At 35.9% G+C, this 17,217-nt stretch overlaps 1 protein-coding gene across 1 annotated transcript; it reads left to right on the forward strand.

Annotated features, from left to right (window-relative positions):
• Positions 1-5,845: 5,845 nt before the first annotated feature.
• Positions 5,846-8,061, forward strand: LOC131153483 (photosynthetic NDH subunit of lumenal location 3, chloroplastic-like). Its single transcript, XM_058105821.1, has 3 exons — positions 5,846-6,206; positions 7,102-7,423; positions 7,877-8,061. The coding sequence occupies exons 1-3, from the start codon at positions 6,166-6,168 to the stop codon at positions 7,973-7,975; spliced, it is 462 nt and encodes a 153-aa protein (XP_057961804.1). The 5' UTR covers positions 5,846-6,165; the 3' UTR covers positions 7,976-8,061.
• Positions 8,062-17,217: the final 9,156 nt, after the last annotated feature.

Below are 17,217 nucleotides of genomic sequence, written 5' to 3' on the forward strand. Positions count from 1 at the left end.
GCTTCTCGTCGATGAAATTCAGAGGCTCGTAGATGAGAAAAAGCCAAGAGGTCTGGAAAGTTGGGAATATCAGGATTCATCGATGAAATCGTTGTCTTGTCGACGAAACTGAAGACCTCGTCGACGAGGATGCCATCTCGTCGATGAAATCGCCCAGGTCAAAGGTGCTATAAAGGGATATATTGGGTTGCTTTGGGGCTAAGTTTCCCCAAATGCTCTCTCTCTTTCTCTCTAGAACTCTTCCTACTCTCTCTCTCCTCGATTGCTTCACCGTTTGTTGCCTGAATCGCAAATCCAAGGTTACTACGAGGATCAGTGATGGATTCTCTATGTTTCTAGCGGATCAGAATCTCGTTTCGGAGGATTTTGAGTTTTAGGCTAAAATCGAGGTAAGGCTCAGTTTTCTTTTCTGATTCAGTATATGTGTTGTAGTACGGATTGTAAGCATGTATTGTACTATGGTTTGTAGGTTTTGGAGTCTCGGTTCGTAGTTTTGGGGATCGTAGAGTTCGTAATTGGATTTCAGGTTAAGGTAAGAGGATTCTATTTATAACAGTTTATTTTCGAAATCAGGATCGATAAGCTTGTAGGTTACGATCGTATGTATGTTATGGCTACTTATTTAGGGAAATCTATTGGGTAAAATACGAGATTTTAGGGTTATAGTTTTTTGGAAAAATTGGAGATTTCAGGTATCATCTTTATTTTGTTTGGAAAACTGTTGGTTGAGTTAAAATTGTATTATTGAGGTGACCATAATCCATATTTGCATAAACTGTATACTTGAAATTGTAAATGATATGATTTTCCGTAAACCAAATAAGTGTGGTATGTATGGTTGTATGTATTTGTTCCAGGTATTTGTGAAATAACTATGTGGCGGCTAATTACCGTACGTTGATATATATAGGAACGTGAGTTCCAAAATGATTTCAGGATTTTGTAAAACAGCCATGTATCGGTTAACTACCGTGGGCGAGAGTGGCCGACTCTATATCCGGGGTGTGAAATATCACCAGTATGTTCCAGCTGGTCACCGAAGGGTGTGTTCTATACCGTATGTAACAATGTAATCACTGTGGGCCTGGGTCGTCGCAGCGTAGTTGTGCATGTGGAAATGTAATCATGGTGAGACTGGGTGACCTTGTGTAGTTGCGTATGTGGCAATGTATTCATTTTGGGCCTGAGTCGTCACTTTGTAGTTGCGTGTGTAGTAATGTAATCACTATGAGACTAGGTGACCTTGTGTAGTTGCATATGGAGCAATGTAATCACTATTGGGCCTGAGTTGTCACATTGTAGTTGCGTGTGTAGCAATGTAATCGATGTGATACTAGGTGACCTTGTGTAGTTGCGTATGTAGCAATGTAATCACTATTGGGCCTGAGTCGTCGTATTGTAGTTGCTTATGTAGCAATGTAATCGATGTGAGACTAGGTGACCTTGTGTAGTTGCGTATGGAGCAATGTAATCACTATTGGGCCTGAGTTGTGGCATTATAGTTGCGTGTGTAGCAATGTAATCCATGTAAGACTAGGTGACCTTGTGTAGTTGCGTATGTAGCAATGTAATCACTATTGGACCTGAGTCGTCGCATTGTAGTTGCGTATGTAGCAATGTAATCGATGTGAGACTAGGTGACCTTATGTAGTTGCGTATGGAGCAATGTAATCACTATTGGGCCTTGATTGTCGTAGCGTAGTTGCGTATGAAGCAATGTAATCGCTGTGAGACGAGGTGACCTTGTGTAGTTGCAAACTAGTGTGACGACACTGATCGTATGTATGTATGTATGTATGTATGTATGTATGTTTGTATGTATGTTTTGGGTATCGTATGAACTGGAATGGTTTTCTAAAAATACTAGAACTGTATGGAATTGTATGGAACTGTACGAATTGTTTCAAACTATATCGTATGTATAGTGTTATGAAGTATGTAAAATAACACTGATATGCCACACACTGATATAACCCGCTTTCTTCCTTACTGAGAGGTGTCTTACCCTGAATGTACGTACAATGTTTTTCAGGTCTTTCAGGTAGCAGTAAGTAGCATCCTAGCGTCCGGAAGTAAGGGGTGTTGTAGCTATTGGTAGTACCTTTTAGGTACGAGTTTTGGTATCTAGGTTGTCAGGATAGTTTTGTAGACACCTGGGATGTGTGTTGTAATTATGGAAAAGTATGTCCTAGTTTGTATAGACTCTTGAATGATCTGGTTTATGTATAAAAGACCGTGTTCTGCTGTGTATTTGATGAGTATGGATTGGTATCTGTTTGTATAAAGGGCAACCGTGTACCCCACGAGGTCGGACCCTCTTATTTGTATTGTGTCATGTATGTTAAATTGATACAGAGACATGTTAGGTTACTTAAACTCACACCTGGGACCCACCTGCGGGTTTGGGGTGTGATATTTATTGAATGGATGCAAGATATGAGACTATTTGGACAAAGGGTAACTTTTCAATAGAGAGGATTTTAGCTTAATCACTTTTCGCTAATTCACCCTCTAATCATGCAAATGAAATCATATATATAGGCAAGTGAAAAATTATAACTGTTCAGTACACAATGGGTATTATTAAAAAGTCTCAAAAGGTTAAAATTAATTAGCCCGAAATAACCCAGTTTTACCACGGTTAAACTAATTTTAATCGAGTGAGGTTCAGGTGGCTGAACCTTGGTTCGGTCACCCGATTAGATATTATTCAAAAGTTTTTCAACTATGTTCGGTTGCTCAGATATAAGTTCGGCAGCCCGAATCGAAGTCAGTAGCCAAGCTTTGTGACTTCAGGTGCCCGGTCAACATTTCAGTGGCTCGAACATTAGTGTTCGGTCGCCTGGGATATATTTGAACTAAAATCATAGGACGCTCGAGTTTGACTAGTCCCTTTCGAGGGGTTCGGGTGCCTGAGGAAGATGTGTGTATTTAGGGTTCGGGTGCCCAAGGAGTCTTGTACTCCAAAGGTTCGGTCGCCCGACTCCTCTTAACTTGCTTAGATTTGTCCTATTTTAAGCACAATTATAACACACTCATATATTTTATGTTATGTGTGTGAGTGTTGGAGCCTAGGGTCTTACTATGGTCTAATTGAGCTTACGCTATATCCTGTATGTATGGTGTGTAGGTGATAAACATACAACCATAGCCTAGGTTACTATTACAGACTCATATAAATTATTACAGATTGATATGAATTACAATTACAGAAGCAAGTCTTCATGGTCTTCTTGTTTCTTTAAGTGTCATTCCTTGGGATATTTATTTGAACCTGCACAAACACTTGACAATCATCAAATATCAGTATTTGTCATTATCGAAACCGGGTGCGACCTATGCGGTCAACAGATTAAACTCTTTTTGCAAACAAAGTAAATACATTACTTGAGCATCATATGATTGAGAAAATCTGCTGATTGAAATATATATATTGTTTAGCTAATATCTTTGTTTGAGCACTTAGATTGAATACACATTGTGATACAAAGATTATAGTGATTGCACTCTCACGCACTGATTACATCGATAACAAATATCCATTTGAGAGTACATATTTAACCACATTGAGCTTACTTATTATATCTTGTTGGTGGTGTATGTGATTGCGTGTAACTTGGTACATATTTGTTTTACTTGAAAGCATAATCACTGTACCGTTTCATTGATAGAGAAAATTTGTTGTATTTAAAGGCACGGGCCTGAAGAGGGATACTAGGCATTTGAAATAGTCCCAGCTTGGCTCAGACTCGGTTAGGAAAGTTAGGTGTGTCATCCTATTAAGGCGTATTGCTTGAGGTTAGTCCCTTGAATTGACCTAGTTTGTAAAGGTTAAGGTCAACCCTGTGCTAATTGACCTGATTGTAATCGGTGCCGCTCTACCTGTTAAGTGAGCATTTAGTGGAATCTTCGGGCTTGCAAGCTAGAGGTGGGGATGTAGGCATAGTTGGCCGAAACCCCGATAACATATCGTGTGCCTTGTTTATATTTCTACACTTTATATTTACCGCACATGTATGTTATGGTGTAAATGATGCGCTTGATTTAAATTTCCGCACATTATATTATTAGCGCATTTGGAATTGTATAGAAAGATCGTAGGTTGTATTATGCGAGTATTTCATTTAACCTAGAAGATAAATTTTAAAATTCCAATTCACCTCCCCCTCTTAGGAATACACCAATTCTAACAGTTAACTTAGCTAGTCCTTAGCTTTTGCTTAATATATTTTTATTGTTTTATTTTATTGTTAGAACAAGAAGTGTGATTTTTGGTCAGAACAAATTCTTTCTTTAAAACAAATAAACTAAGTTAAACAAAATACAATAAACATAACCCATAAGAGACAACTTGACCTAAGAATGGATATTTGAGAATTTAACTCTTATTATTATTCATGATTAATTCCATAGTGAAATTTAAATTTAAAATTCAACAAACAATTGGAAAATATGCAAATGAATAGATAAAAAATAATAATAATAATCCAAAGCTCAAATAATCTTAACATAAAAATTGCCTTAATACATAAAAGTAAATCTAACAAACAAATCTACATAAAAGTAAAATTATTACCAGTTAAATGCAAAAGGTTAATTGAGGTTTACATGATGGAGATTGGAAAGCTGAAATGTTGGATTTATAATGATAGGAGAAGGATGGGGGAAAATTGTTGATGATATTAGAAAATTTTTTTTATTTTTGAGGGAAAGATTGAGGGCAGACCTGGTAAAGTTGCTCCTTTATGTTTGATTGGTCATTGGTTCCAGTTCAAGGAAATGTTAAGTGTCGATGAAGGAAATCTCTCGCACAACAATCCCCTAACAAGAAGAGTAAAGTAAAAGGATAAAACAAACAAATGAATTGACATGACATAGAAAATAAGAAAACAAGAATCAGGAAAAATACAAAAAACGGAGTCACGGCCTTATTTTTTGAAAGATAGCAAAATTAATCGATACACATGACATCATTTCAGATTGTTTGTACACGATGATAATAAGGTTATATATATTTATTTTGCCTAGTATGATGTTAGCTAGTGTCCTTATTGAATACGATTTTCGACATAATTGGATAGTCATAATTTGATTTCAGGCCTTTTGTGATAGAATGATGTTTATTTACTTTTAATAATTTTTATCGTGGATGGAATGGTGTTTATTTATGCGGTCCCATGTTGTGTGATTTAGTCCATCTAAATTTTTTTTATTTTCTTTATAAAATTTTAATTATGTAATTAATAGGCGATTGTTAGAATTTTTGTATACTTACATGGTCATTTTTATTAAAAAATAAAATAAAAATATAATAAAACAAATGTTGAACAATTTGGAATCATTAATTAAAGGACTCTCATCATATTTAGACGTAGGCCCTAAAGCATCAACAAGTTATATGAATTAATGATGGGTGAGTCTTTTTTGTTTTTTTTATTACATAGAAACTCCAATCACCAACGAGCTGTTCGAATCCTTTGATGCGACACCAAACCTATGGATCAGCGTCCTTCGCCCCCAAGTCTCGCTGATTAGGGTAAAGTCTGAATACGGATACAGACACGACCTCTGTGCATCAGTTGAACGTTCAGAATGATGCGTGAGTCTTGTTTGTACAAGGAATTGTCCTACTCTCACCCTAATTTTAAGTTGGATTACTCATCAAGTCAAGCATTAAAAAAATAAATAAATATTAATTATATATAAAATCAAAAGTTTATTTATTTATTTGGTAAATATGTTATTTCCGTTTTACTTTTCTAAATGATCAAATATGGAAAAAAAAAATATTTTATATTTTCTTCCCCTAATTCTATTTTTATGCAAGTAACAAAATTAGAATATTGGAATTCCTTTCCAATCCTGAGTTGAATTGAATTAAAATTCAAATGTAGAATTCTAGTTCCACTCTATTTCCTTTTCTCCATTGTTTCCAATTTTCACTTTCTCTCTCTTTCTCGCTCGCTGAAAGATTGGAATGAAAGTCGGAAAGCATTGGAGCGGAGTTGGGAGAGAGAGACTCAGAATCAGATGTCTTGAGGCGGTGACTTCTGCTCTCTCTCTCTCTCTCTCTCAATTATTCCCACGCAATAAAAATTTCCTTTCACTATCACCCAATACCAAGTTCTTCTCTGCTCCTTTATTATACGCCCTCAGCCAGTCTCCATGGATGCGTACGGACAAACCCTCCAACAATCACTCTCCAGGTTTGTTCATTCATTCTTCCTCCTCTTCCTCCTCCTCCTCCTCCTGTTTCGGCATATAATAATAATAGTAATAAGAATGATACTAATGAATTTAAGCATTATTATTTTGAAATTTTGGGTCCTCAATGAGGACTATCGGCTTTGGTATGTAACTAAAAGTAATTTATGCGAGTGGGATTTTCTAGCTTTGTTGATCATCTTTAGAGCTTTCAAACGTAAGTTTTGGGGACGATCCTTAGAAATTTCATTTATCCCCTTTTCTTGGATCATAAAAGATTTCGCTGCAACCTAGCTCGGTTGATTTTCTATGAAGGAAAAACAGATTGCCTGAAATTTCCTGCGCTACAAGAATGCCATAAAGTCTTGGAATTAATGTTCGTTTCTCTGCACTATTTATTTTATTGTTTTTGGAACTAATGTTCGTTTTTTGGAGTCGATTTTTTTTCCCCGCGAGGGTTTCATCTAATTTTGGCTGTTAAATGCTTCAGTTGCTCTGATCTCCTGAAGTTAAATAATTTGTTCTTGCTCCTGAAATTACCATCAAAATAAATTACAATCGAAAAGACTTGATGCATTTCCGATTGGAAAATTGGAAAAAAAAAAAAAATGCGCAGAGAGCTTAAATGTTCATAGTCGCAGTCTTGAATCTCTAATGGAATTTCTGAAATTTAGTTTATGTTTTAAATATTTAAAATATTTCTATACTTATGCATAATCTGTTTTTCTAATTAAATTAAAAAAAATGTTCTCTTATTCATATTTTATTTTAATTTCACAGTTATCTCTTTAAATTAGGAATACAATTTCGAACAATAGTCTTTGCCTTTGCCCTGAGTTGGATATTTTGATCTAAACTGTTATTCTTTTCACCCTTATAATTTGTTTATGGGTGCAGCCACAGAAAAATGGCGGTGGATGGCGAGAGCAGAGGCAGTGCGTTTCGGATTAAAAATTGCGCGTTTGATCTGTTGTCAAGTTGGGAGCATCTGATCATGGAGGATGATGATGATGATGATGATAATGTGGTGCGGGATCCCATGGCGGATGATGCTGGTGATGATGATTATGAGTGGTTGGATTTGATGCAAAGAGACCTTCGACTCAAATCGACTTTTTTGTATTGCGATTTCAATCAGATGATCTCTGCGGCGCCCCACGATGATCAGAGCAAATCTCTCACTCAACTTGCCAACAAATTGCTCTCCTCCATCCAAGAGGTATTGCTATTTTCGACTGTTTCATTAAAATCGCACATGAATTCCTTAATAAAATGAAGAACCGGATGAATATTAACATAATTATATGTATATATTGTTTCAAATTTAAAGCTACAAACTCCAAAATTTCATGTTCGTTAAAATTTATTTATTTTTTTTATAAAAAAATATTTGCAGAAATAGTTGTTAGACAATCGGTTTTAAATATCATTATTCAAGATTTTTATAGAAAAGGCTGGAAAATCATAAAATAATGTGATGCTTTTGCAAATTATAGCTTTTAAAAAAATAATAAAAAAATATTTTCCGTTTATTATTATTAGCCTTGGCAATTTATTTTTGAAAGAAAAATAGTTTCAATTAATTAGAGCAAATAAAAGCATTGTCGATTGCTTCGATTAGAGAATGCTGAACTTGAATCTAAAGAAGAAGTTTGTGGGGATGTATTTGCAGTTAGACACAGCATCGAGCAGTGGATGCATTCATCTGATACAAGATCGATACAATGATGTTGCTATTATTTTAAAAGAGGTTGTCGCACTCATGCCTTGACCGATTTGAAATTGTCACTTTAAATTGTTTGTGCATAACATACTTTGAATAAGGAGTGCTTTTTAAAGAGTCTTTTTTGTTACAAAGTTGAGCACTTTTTATTACATAATGTTTTCGCTATGAAAGAATATGAGCATGTGATATAAAGGGAAGGAATGTGATCTTAATTTCATTAGGATATTAGCAAAATATAACAAAGTTTTAGTCCCACTAAGTGGGGTCGGTTATATGAATTATTTTTTCGTCAATTTATGCGGTCATGAACTATTTCTTTTGATAGATTCAAAGATATTAGCAAAACATCTACTTTAAAAATTCACAATATGTATTAGATTTCAATTTTTCTAAAAATGTCATACAAGTGTTTTTTAATGTTTTTGGATTAGTGAAAGAGAGAAAGGAAAATAAGAAAATTATTTTTTCCCTATATCAATTATTATTAAAAATATAATTTTATTTCAATCTGATTAAGAATTAAAAAACAAAAATCATTGGAAAATCAAAATTTTGTTTATTGGTTTGATATATTTTTAATTTTTTTTCTTTTTTCTTGGTAATCAAAATATGAAAAAGCAAACTTATTATATTTTTTGTTTCGTAATATTTTTAGAGCTTCAAATGAATTCTAAGAACGGTCAACCCGCCTAAGTTGACCGGAATTGACCCAAAAGATAAGATTTTAATAGTTTATGGGTTAGTTGATACTTCCTTATTTTGCATAGTCCCCACCGTGTGAATCCATTTACAAATTTGGTGTCTAACGCAACCGACCTGCCTCTAATAATAATACTAATAATAATAAGGGTATGAAACTATAAGGGACCTATAAAAGAACACATAAGATGGATAGGGAGATTGATTGACACATTTTGGAGCATTTTAATATGATGCTTTCTTTACTTCTTTTTTTCTTTTTTTTCCTAATGAGAAATCTAATTTCGTGTGTGTGTGTATGTGTGTGTGTGTGTGTGTGTTTTTTTTTTTTTTTTTTTTAAATTTTCTAATTCACCTTTAAACAAGCTAAACCACCAATCCCTAATACACTCGATAATCAAATCAATCCAATTCGCATCCTTAATGATTGATTTTTACCATCAAATCATCAAAGCTAACATCAAGAGTTACAAATATAATTTATATATCAAATCTATGCATACGGAATACTTAAAATGCATTTAAAACACTTTTGTAGCAAATCTTGGAGGAAAATCTTCCAAATCTCTCAATCTACTGATCTTCCGATTCAAAGTCCGTTTAGCGTCAAACAAAACCGTTGACGATTTGATACCAAGGTTAAACTTGAAGCTTAAAACCCGACTGAAACCATCGCCGATTATCTCCTGAAAGTAAATCGTCGACCCAACTATCGACGGTTTCTTCCTGCAGCCTACTTTCTTGTTCGTTGCTTCATTATGTTTTCTTAGTGCATGCATTCCACTCAATATGAGCAACATATCCAACAATCTTCACCTTGGTAAATATCCACCACTTAGGATAAATATGAAAGCATAACTTATTGCTCCACCTAGGACAGTAGATTGAGACCACCTCCTGTCTAGCACTTGGAGACATCGATCAAGTCCAAGCAATCCTTGAACTTGTCCATTTTGACATGCTTTGTTAACATATCAACTACATTCTCAGACGTGTGAACCTTCTCAAGCAAAAATTCACCTGAAGCAATTAGTTCCTTAATCTTGTAAAATCGTACATCAATGTGCTTTGTCCTTTTATAATGCACCCGATTCTTGGCTAAATATATGACACTCTGACTATCCCACTACAACTGAACTCCACCTTGATAGATACCTAGCTCCTTGAACAATCCTGTAAGCCACAACACTTCTTTGGCAACCTCAGCCACTGCCATGTACACCGATTCAGTAGTAAATAAAGTAACGAGCAACTGCACCATAAACCTTAAACAAATAGGTCCTCCCACAAGGGTGAATACGTACCTAGTGGTAGACCTTCTGTCATCCAAGTATCCTTCGTAGTTAGCATTCACATAGCCTACCACAGATGGATCAATCTGTTATCTACTGAATATAATGTCGTATCTGGTTATACCCCTAAAGTATCTGAGAATCCACTTGTCTGCATCCTAATGCTATCGACCTAGATTTAAAAAGAAATTGCTAACCACATTGACTGTAACGCCCCGAACCCCTCGTGGGCCCGGGGTGCTACTTTAGTGACGCCTGTGTATCTGATATATATCATCTCAAAATAATAAACATGCAGTGGAAGTAATGAAACATTCTCCATGCATACATTACTAGAGTTCTAAGTCTATTCATACATATAAGTTCCTAAACATCCATATTACAACCCGACCCAAAACTAGACAACCAGTTCGGTCTATTCAACCATAATACATATCCATTAACTTACAACATAACTTACATACAACTGAGATCACACAGATCTTTCCCCAAAAGACTATTCTAACTTTCACCCCCCTGATGCAGCTAAGCATGATATTGTTATCTCCTAAAAAGATGATTTGTATATTGGGGTGAGACACTTATCAGTAAGGGTGATTAAGTTAATATCAGTGTGTGGGCAGCATGCATTAGTGTTTACAGAAAACATCCATTCTTCATATAACCGAAAATAACTGTCTTTACATCATACATACTTATACAGTTGAAAGTATTCATTTCATTTTCCTAGCATAAATATTTTATTAATCATATGACATCATTTATATAAATATACAGATATGCATAAAAGATACTCCCTGAGACTACCGCTATGTATAAACTCTCGTGGTCAGGGTTGTGCTGGCCGAAGGCTGGACTAAACCTAGGGTGATCAACTCAGACAAAGTCAAACACACATCCGTGTCTAACACCATCCACGCAGGCATTCGCAATTTCTTGCATGCTCCGATTACCCTACCATGTCCTAAAAGTCCGGGCTTCTAAGTAAGGTACACCCTCTACCAAGGCTAATCAGCTGAAACCACCCACACCACTCTCGCAGTACAGTGTGGGCGCACATGACCACATATATAATTCCTAGTAACGGTACCGTACTCATAATATAATGGTACTCAGGATTCCTAAAGCATATCTATAATTTAGTAATAAAAATCATATTTCATATTCATTTCATATAAAACCTATCATTTAAAACCTCCAGCCCTCAGCCATCATATAAAACTCAGCTCACAGCAGTTATACATAATCCTAGCCCTCGCGGCAGTAAACATCATCTTGGTCCTCGCGGCCGAAAACATAATCCTGTACTTTCATAAGCAGTTACAGTATTTCACATACATTCATTATTTCGGTTACGAAAAAATACATACATATCATTTGCCTGCCACACAATTTCCCGTACTTTGAATATAGCCCATAGGCAAACAAGAAAACAAAACATACACATTTTAAAACATAAAACCGAGCTTCCCACCATTCATTTATACTAAAAATACCATAATGTATATCTTAGGTTTGAAAAAAAATCCTTTGAACGGTCGATTTTAGAAATCTCAACTGAAAACATAAATATACTTACTTCATAAACATTTTAAACTGTTCAATTTCATTAAAAAGCTTACTTATAATCTCCTTACCTTTTCTGAAAAAGAATCTGAAACGCTCGAAAATCAATTTCTATTTTTTTTTTCGAAATCAATAATCTACTCCACTAGGATTGTAGATATTCGCTCCCTAATCCTCATGGTAACTTTCGATCGTCGATTTAGGCGATGAATGACGAAGAAACTGAAGAAAAAGAGAGAGAGAGAGAGAGAGAGAGAGAGAGAGAGAGAGAGAGAGAGAGAGAGAGAGAGAGAGAGAGAGAGAGAGAGATTTAGCTTTCTTAATGAAGAAGCAAATAAAAATCCTATTTATAGACTCTTGACCTGGTCAAATTCATTGACGAAGTGGCACCTTCATCGACGAGCTACAGAAGGTTGTTCGTTGACAAAAGAAGGGCTTCGTCGACGAACCCTAATCTTGATATTTTTGGCCGTTCTGGATCTCTTCATCGATGAGACTCTAAATTCCGGTGACGAAACACCTAAGGGCCCTCGTCAACGAGAACCAGGACCTCGTCGATGAAGCTTGCTATTCTACTTTTAAAATTTTCCTTTCTTCTTTAATTTTCCTTATTTTTTCAAGTTTAGGTCTCTACAATCTCTCCTTCTTATGAAATGAAGTCGTACTATCTCCTGCACATAAAGCTCTTCTACCTTATCCATGGAATAATTGACCCTGATCGAAACGAAGTGGGCAGTTGATTACGCGCCGAAACTGCGTAATTGGACGACTTTAACCCGGGCTTTACGACTTATATTTTTAATTAAATGTCCAATTATGCCTAATATTTTAACAAAGTGTCAAATTTAGTATTCTTGAGTTTCATTGCACAATTTATGAATTTTTGGTACTTTTTTGTCGTAGGAAAAGTCCCGGGAACCAATACCGATACTTGTTCGTATTTTGTGCATAACTTTTCTATTTGAGCTCCAATCGAGACGATTCAAATTTTTGAAGAAAGAAGAAAGGATTATCTACAACTTTCATCTTTTGAGTTTTGTGAGAAACGGGCTTCAGGAAGGTCAAAACAGACTATGTTCGTGAAGAACAAAAACTGAAAATATATAAGAATATATATGTAAATATTTGTGTTGATGTGACCCGGCCATGCAGGGCCAGGTCGGGTTGGGTTAGCCGGGTCTAGGTTTTTTTTTTTTCCCCTTTAAATTCTCCTCTATTGAGGGCTTCCGGGCACGCTCTTCTCTTCCCCTCTTCTCCCCAACCTTTCTTCATTCTGTTGTTTTTTTTCCAGCCAACCAGCCGTGAGCCAGCGGCCATGACCCCCCGGCACCATTCTTCTCTTTCCCCTGTTTACTTCCCTTTATCCTTCTCTCTCTCTCTCTCTCTCTCTCTCTCTCTCTCTCTCTCTCTCTCTCTCTCTCCCTTTGTTTTTCTTTTATTTCTTCTTTTATTATTAAGTTGGTTATGATTAATGTTTTTATTTATTGAAGTTAATTGGAAAAAAAATTGATTTTGAATGTTATTGTATTTCAATTATTTATTTGAATTCTCAAGTAATATTAGCAGTGAATTTTATTCGTTTTAAATTAATTATTTTTATTCGTAATTTTTATTAAAGGTTCGGTTTTTATTGTTTACGTATGTGTTTCATTGAGTTTTCATTGGTGTGTGTTTTAATTTTGTGTTCAAAGTTATTGTCTTTAGTTAACGTGTGTTTTGATACTTGCTCGATTAGACGTAGGATTTCCATTTTTTTTCTATTGCAAGCATGAGTGACTAAGTTCGGTAACTCGGGTTGTGGGTCGATGTCGTTTGCATTTCATGATTTATTAGTTATCCTATGATATCATTGTTAAACTTTTATTTGGTTAAAACCAAAAACTGAAGGCATCGTTGATAAAACACTAGCTCTTGTTTCTTGATTTGTTGTTGACGTTAGGCACATCAAAACCTTAATTTAATTTAGGATTTTCATCAACTAATTTACACGACATTCGGTTGATGCTTAATGAGAGTTTATATTTTCTTCCGTTTAGATGTGGCAAATTTACTCGAGTTTAGTAATAAAATTTCATCTTATTAATGCATTGATTGGATTAACAAGAAGAGGAGTAAGGCTTAGGGAATTAGTAGACTATGGAAGCAAGCAAACATTAACCTGTAACCCGAGTGTTTGGTAAAACAGTTTCAGTTAATCTGTTTAGTTTTGGTGGCATTATTAGATTTACATTTTTAGAAAATTGATAAAATTTTAGTTTCATTTTGATAGTTTACTCAACCTTCTCTCACTTGTTTACTATTTTCAAAATCTTAAAAGACCAAAAAGATTTTCAAACTCTATTTTTTCAGCAACAGGATTTCACTAAACTTGCGTAAACACTTTGATACTCAATGGTCCCTGTGGAATACGATCTTGGACTCATCCTTGATACAATTTGACACTTCTGCACTTGGAAGCATAACTCAGAACGAGTCAAGTTTTTGGTGCCGTTGCTGGGGATTAATTGGTGTCATCGAAGTGTTTCTCAGATTTCAGAGAGGTGTTTTAGAGCTGTGAACGTCTTCACAGCCTGGGTGATATCTACTTCCTCTCCTTTGACCTGTTTGCTTTTATTGCATTTATACTAAGTTTGTATGACTGGTTGGGCTAGAGATAACACATTTAGACTAGTCAGGACAGACTCATCCATCTCATCATCGAGTGAACCTGTTTCACTTGATTCACTTGAATCACCATCTGACACGTGTAGCATCATGGCTGAAAATGAACCTCACGATATGGAGAACCCTAATAGGACACTCAGAGAATATTTGCAACTTGTTAGGACCAGCACCCCATCCTGCATTATTCTACCTTTGAATGCAAATGCTTTTAATTTTAAACCTGGGATGATTCCATTGTTACCTCATTTTCATGGCATTGAATCTGAAAACCCATATTTGCATATTAAAGAGTTTGAAGAAGTTTGTTCCACATTCATTGATAGAACATGCACTGAGGAGGTAATAAGATTAAAATTGTTCCCATTTTCTTTAAAAGACAAAGCAAAAACCTGGTTGAATTCCTTAAGACCAAGATCCATTGGGACTTGGCAAGAAATGCATACGAAGTTTTTAAAGAAATTTTTTCCCATGCAAAGAACTAATGCTTTGAAAAGATAAATAATGAATTTTTTCTAAACGGATGTGGAGACATATTATCAGTGTTGGGAGCATTTCAAAGATCTCTTAAATGCATGTTCTCACCATGGGTATGAAAATTGGAGGGTCATCAGTTTTTACTATGAGGGATTGCAACCAAAGATGAGACAATTTGTAGAAACAATGTGCAAAGGTGAGTTTTTCAATAAAGGGCCTGAAAAAGCTTTTGATTATTTTGATTACTTGGCTGAAAATGCCCGATCATAGGATGTCTCTGATGTGTATGATAGATCTGAAAAGCAAAAATGCATTGGTGGGGGTGGTAAGTGTCAATTGAAAGAAGTTGATGATTTGAATGCTAGACTTGCATTGATGTCTAAAAGGTTAGAGTCCATTGAACTTAAGAAGGTAAATGAAATGCACGTTTTACCATCATCTTCTGAAAAATGCAGCATATGTGAGGATCCAGGGCATGTGACTAATGCATGTCCAACTATTCCTTCTTTTAAGGAAGTTTTGCTTGATCAATCTAACCCAGTGCATATGGTTTCTAAGAATTCTTCTGGACCTTATTCTAATACATATAATGCAGGTTGGAGAAATCATCCAAATCTCAGTTGGAAAAATGACCAAGTGGGGCCATCTACGTAGGGACCAAGTCAGTATAATCCTTATGCAGCCGCTAGCCAAGGCTTGGGGCCACCTCATTTTCCAAATCAGCCACCCCAAATGCAAAGAAGAGGAGTGGAAGACTCCATACAACAGCTAACTGTTAGCTTGCAACAGTTTATACAGAGTCAGAGCACGATCAACAACCAAAACTCCTAGGCCATCAATGACATTAGAGGGACTGTCACTAAAGTAACCACCACTTTGAGTAACCAGGAGAAAGGAAAGTTTCCAGCTCAACCCCAGCCCAATCCACAAGGGCAAAGTCGATCATCTCAGCATTCAGGTGAAGGGAGCAATGTGAAATCAGTGAAAGCTATTACAACTTTGAGGAATGGTAAGGTTTTGAGTGACCCTGCCCATAGTACAGGAAGTTCAGGTAAAAATGCTAATCCTCCTCTTGACAGTGGTGAGTCGAGTACTTTAAATTCACATAATGATGCATGTTCCATACCTGCACCGTTTCCACAACGTTTAGTTTCTTTGCACAAGGATAAACAACATGCTGAAATCTTGGAAAATTTTTAAGCAAGTTAGGATTAACATTCCACTTCTAGATGCTATAAAAAAATTCTTGCTTATGCTAAATTTCTAAAGGATTTATACACTGTAAAACGCAAACTGAATGTGCAGAAAAAGGCCGTTCTCACTGAGAAAGTTAGTGCTATTATTCAAAATCACACACCACCTAAGTACAGAGATCCTGGGTCACCTACTATTTCATGTGTCAATGGAAACTCTAAGATAGGGCAGGCCTTGCTAGACTTAGGTGCGGGGGTTAATTTGCTACCTTATAGTGTGTATGAACAATTGGGGCTAGGGGAATTGAAAACCACATCCATTATCTTGCAGCTTTCTAATAGATCCATAAAAATTCCTAAGGGTATCATTGAGGACGTCTTGGTCCAAGTGGATAAATTTTACTACCCTGTGGATTTTGTGGTCTTGGATATGAAAGTATTATCCCGCGCAAATTCTTCACCACCTGTGATTTTGGGAAGACCATTTTTAGCAACTTCTAATGCCATAATCAATTGTAGGAGTGGTGTTTTAAAATTGAGTTTTGGAAATATGACTTTAGAACTGAATATCTTCAATTTGTGCCGGCAACCTCAAGAACATGAAGAAATCCAAGAAGTCAATTCACTGGAATCTTTAATTGTAGACACTCCTTGGTTAAACTATGATTGTGATGAGCAGTGGGAGGAATTAGAAGATTCCCTCGATTTAATTGAGTCCACTGATCATTTTTCTTCGCTTTGTGTTGCAGGTGACTCAACTGAGATGCAATGGAAGCTTAAATTTGAACCATTACCGGCAATACAAACCCCAGTACAACCATCCGATGAGAAGGCACCAGTGTTAGAATTGAAGCCACTACCGCCGGAACTAAAATATGCCTACCTTGGACCAGAGAACTCATTTCCAGTGGTGATTTCTGCATTGTTGACTCCTGACCAAGAAAGTAAGTTGTTGAGAATTTTGACACAACACAAATCAGCCATTGGTTGGTCCATAGCCGACATTAAAGGTATAAGCCCTCTCATTTGTACACATAGGATATATTTGGAAGAGGATTCGAAACCTTCTAGAGAGATGCAAAGGAGACTAAACCCCACAATGAAAGAAGTGGTAAAAAAGGAAGTTTTGAAATTGTTAGACATAGGTATCATATATCCAATTGCTGACAGTAAATGGGTTAGTCCAATACAAGTTGTCCCAAAAAAATCTGGTATAACCGTTGTAGAAAATGACAAGGGAGAATTGGTGCCTACTAGAGAGACCACAGGTTGGAGGATGTGTGTAGATTATAGGAAATTGAATGTTGCCTCTAGGAAGGATCATTTTCCTTTGCCTTTCCTTGACCAGGTTTTAGAAAAAGTGGCAGGACATGAATATTACTGTTTTTTAGATGGATTC

The sequence above is a fragment of the Malania oleifera genome, chromosome 4, assembly GCF_029873635.1.
Source record: "Malania oleifera isolate guangnan ecotype guangnan chromosome 4, ASM2987363v1, whole genome shotgun sequence".
In the NCBI taxonomy this organism is placed as follows: Eukaryota; Viridiplantae; Streptophyta; class Magnoliopsida; order Santalales; family Ximeniaceae; genus Malania; species Malania oleifera.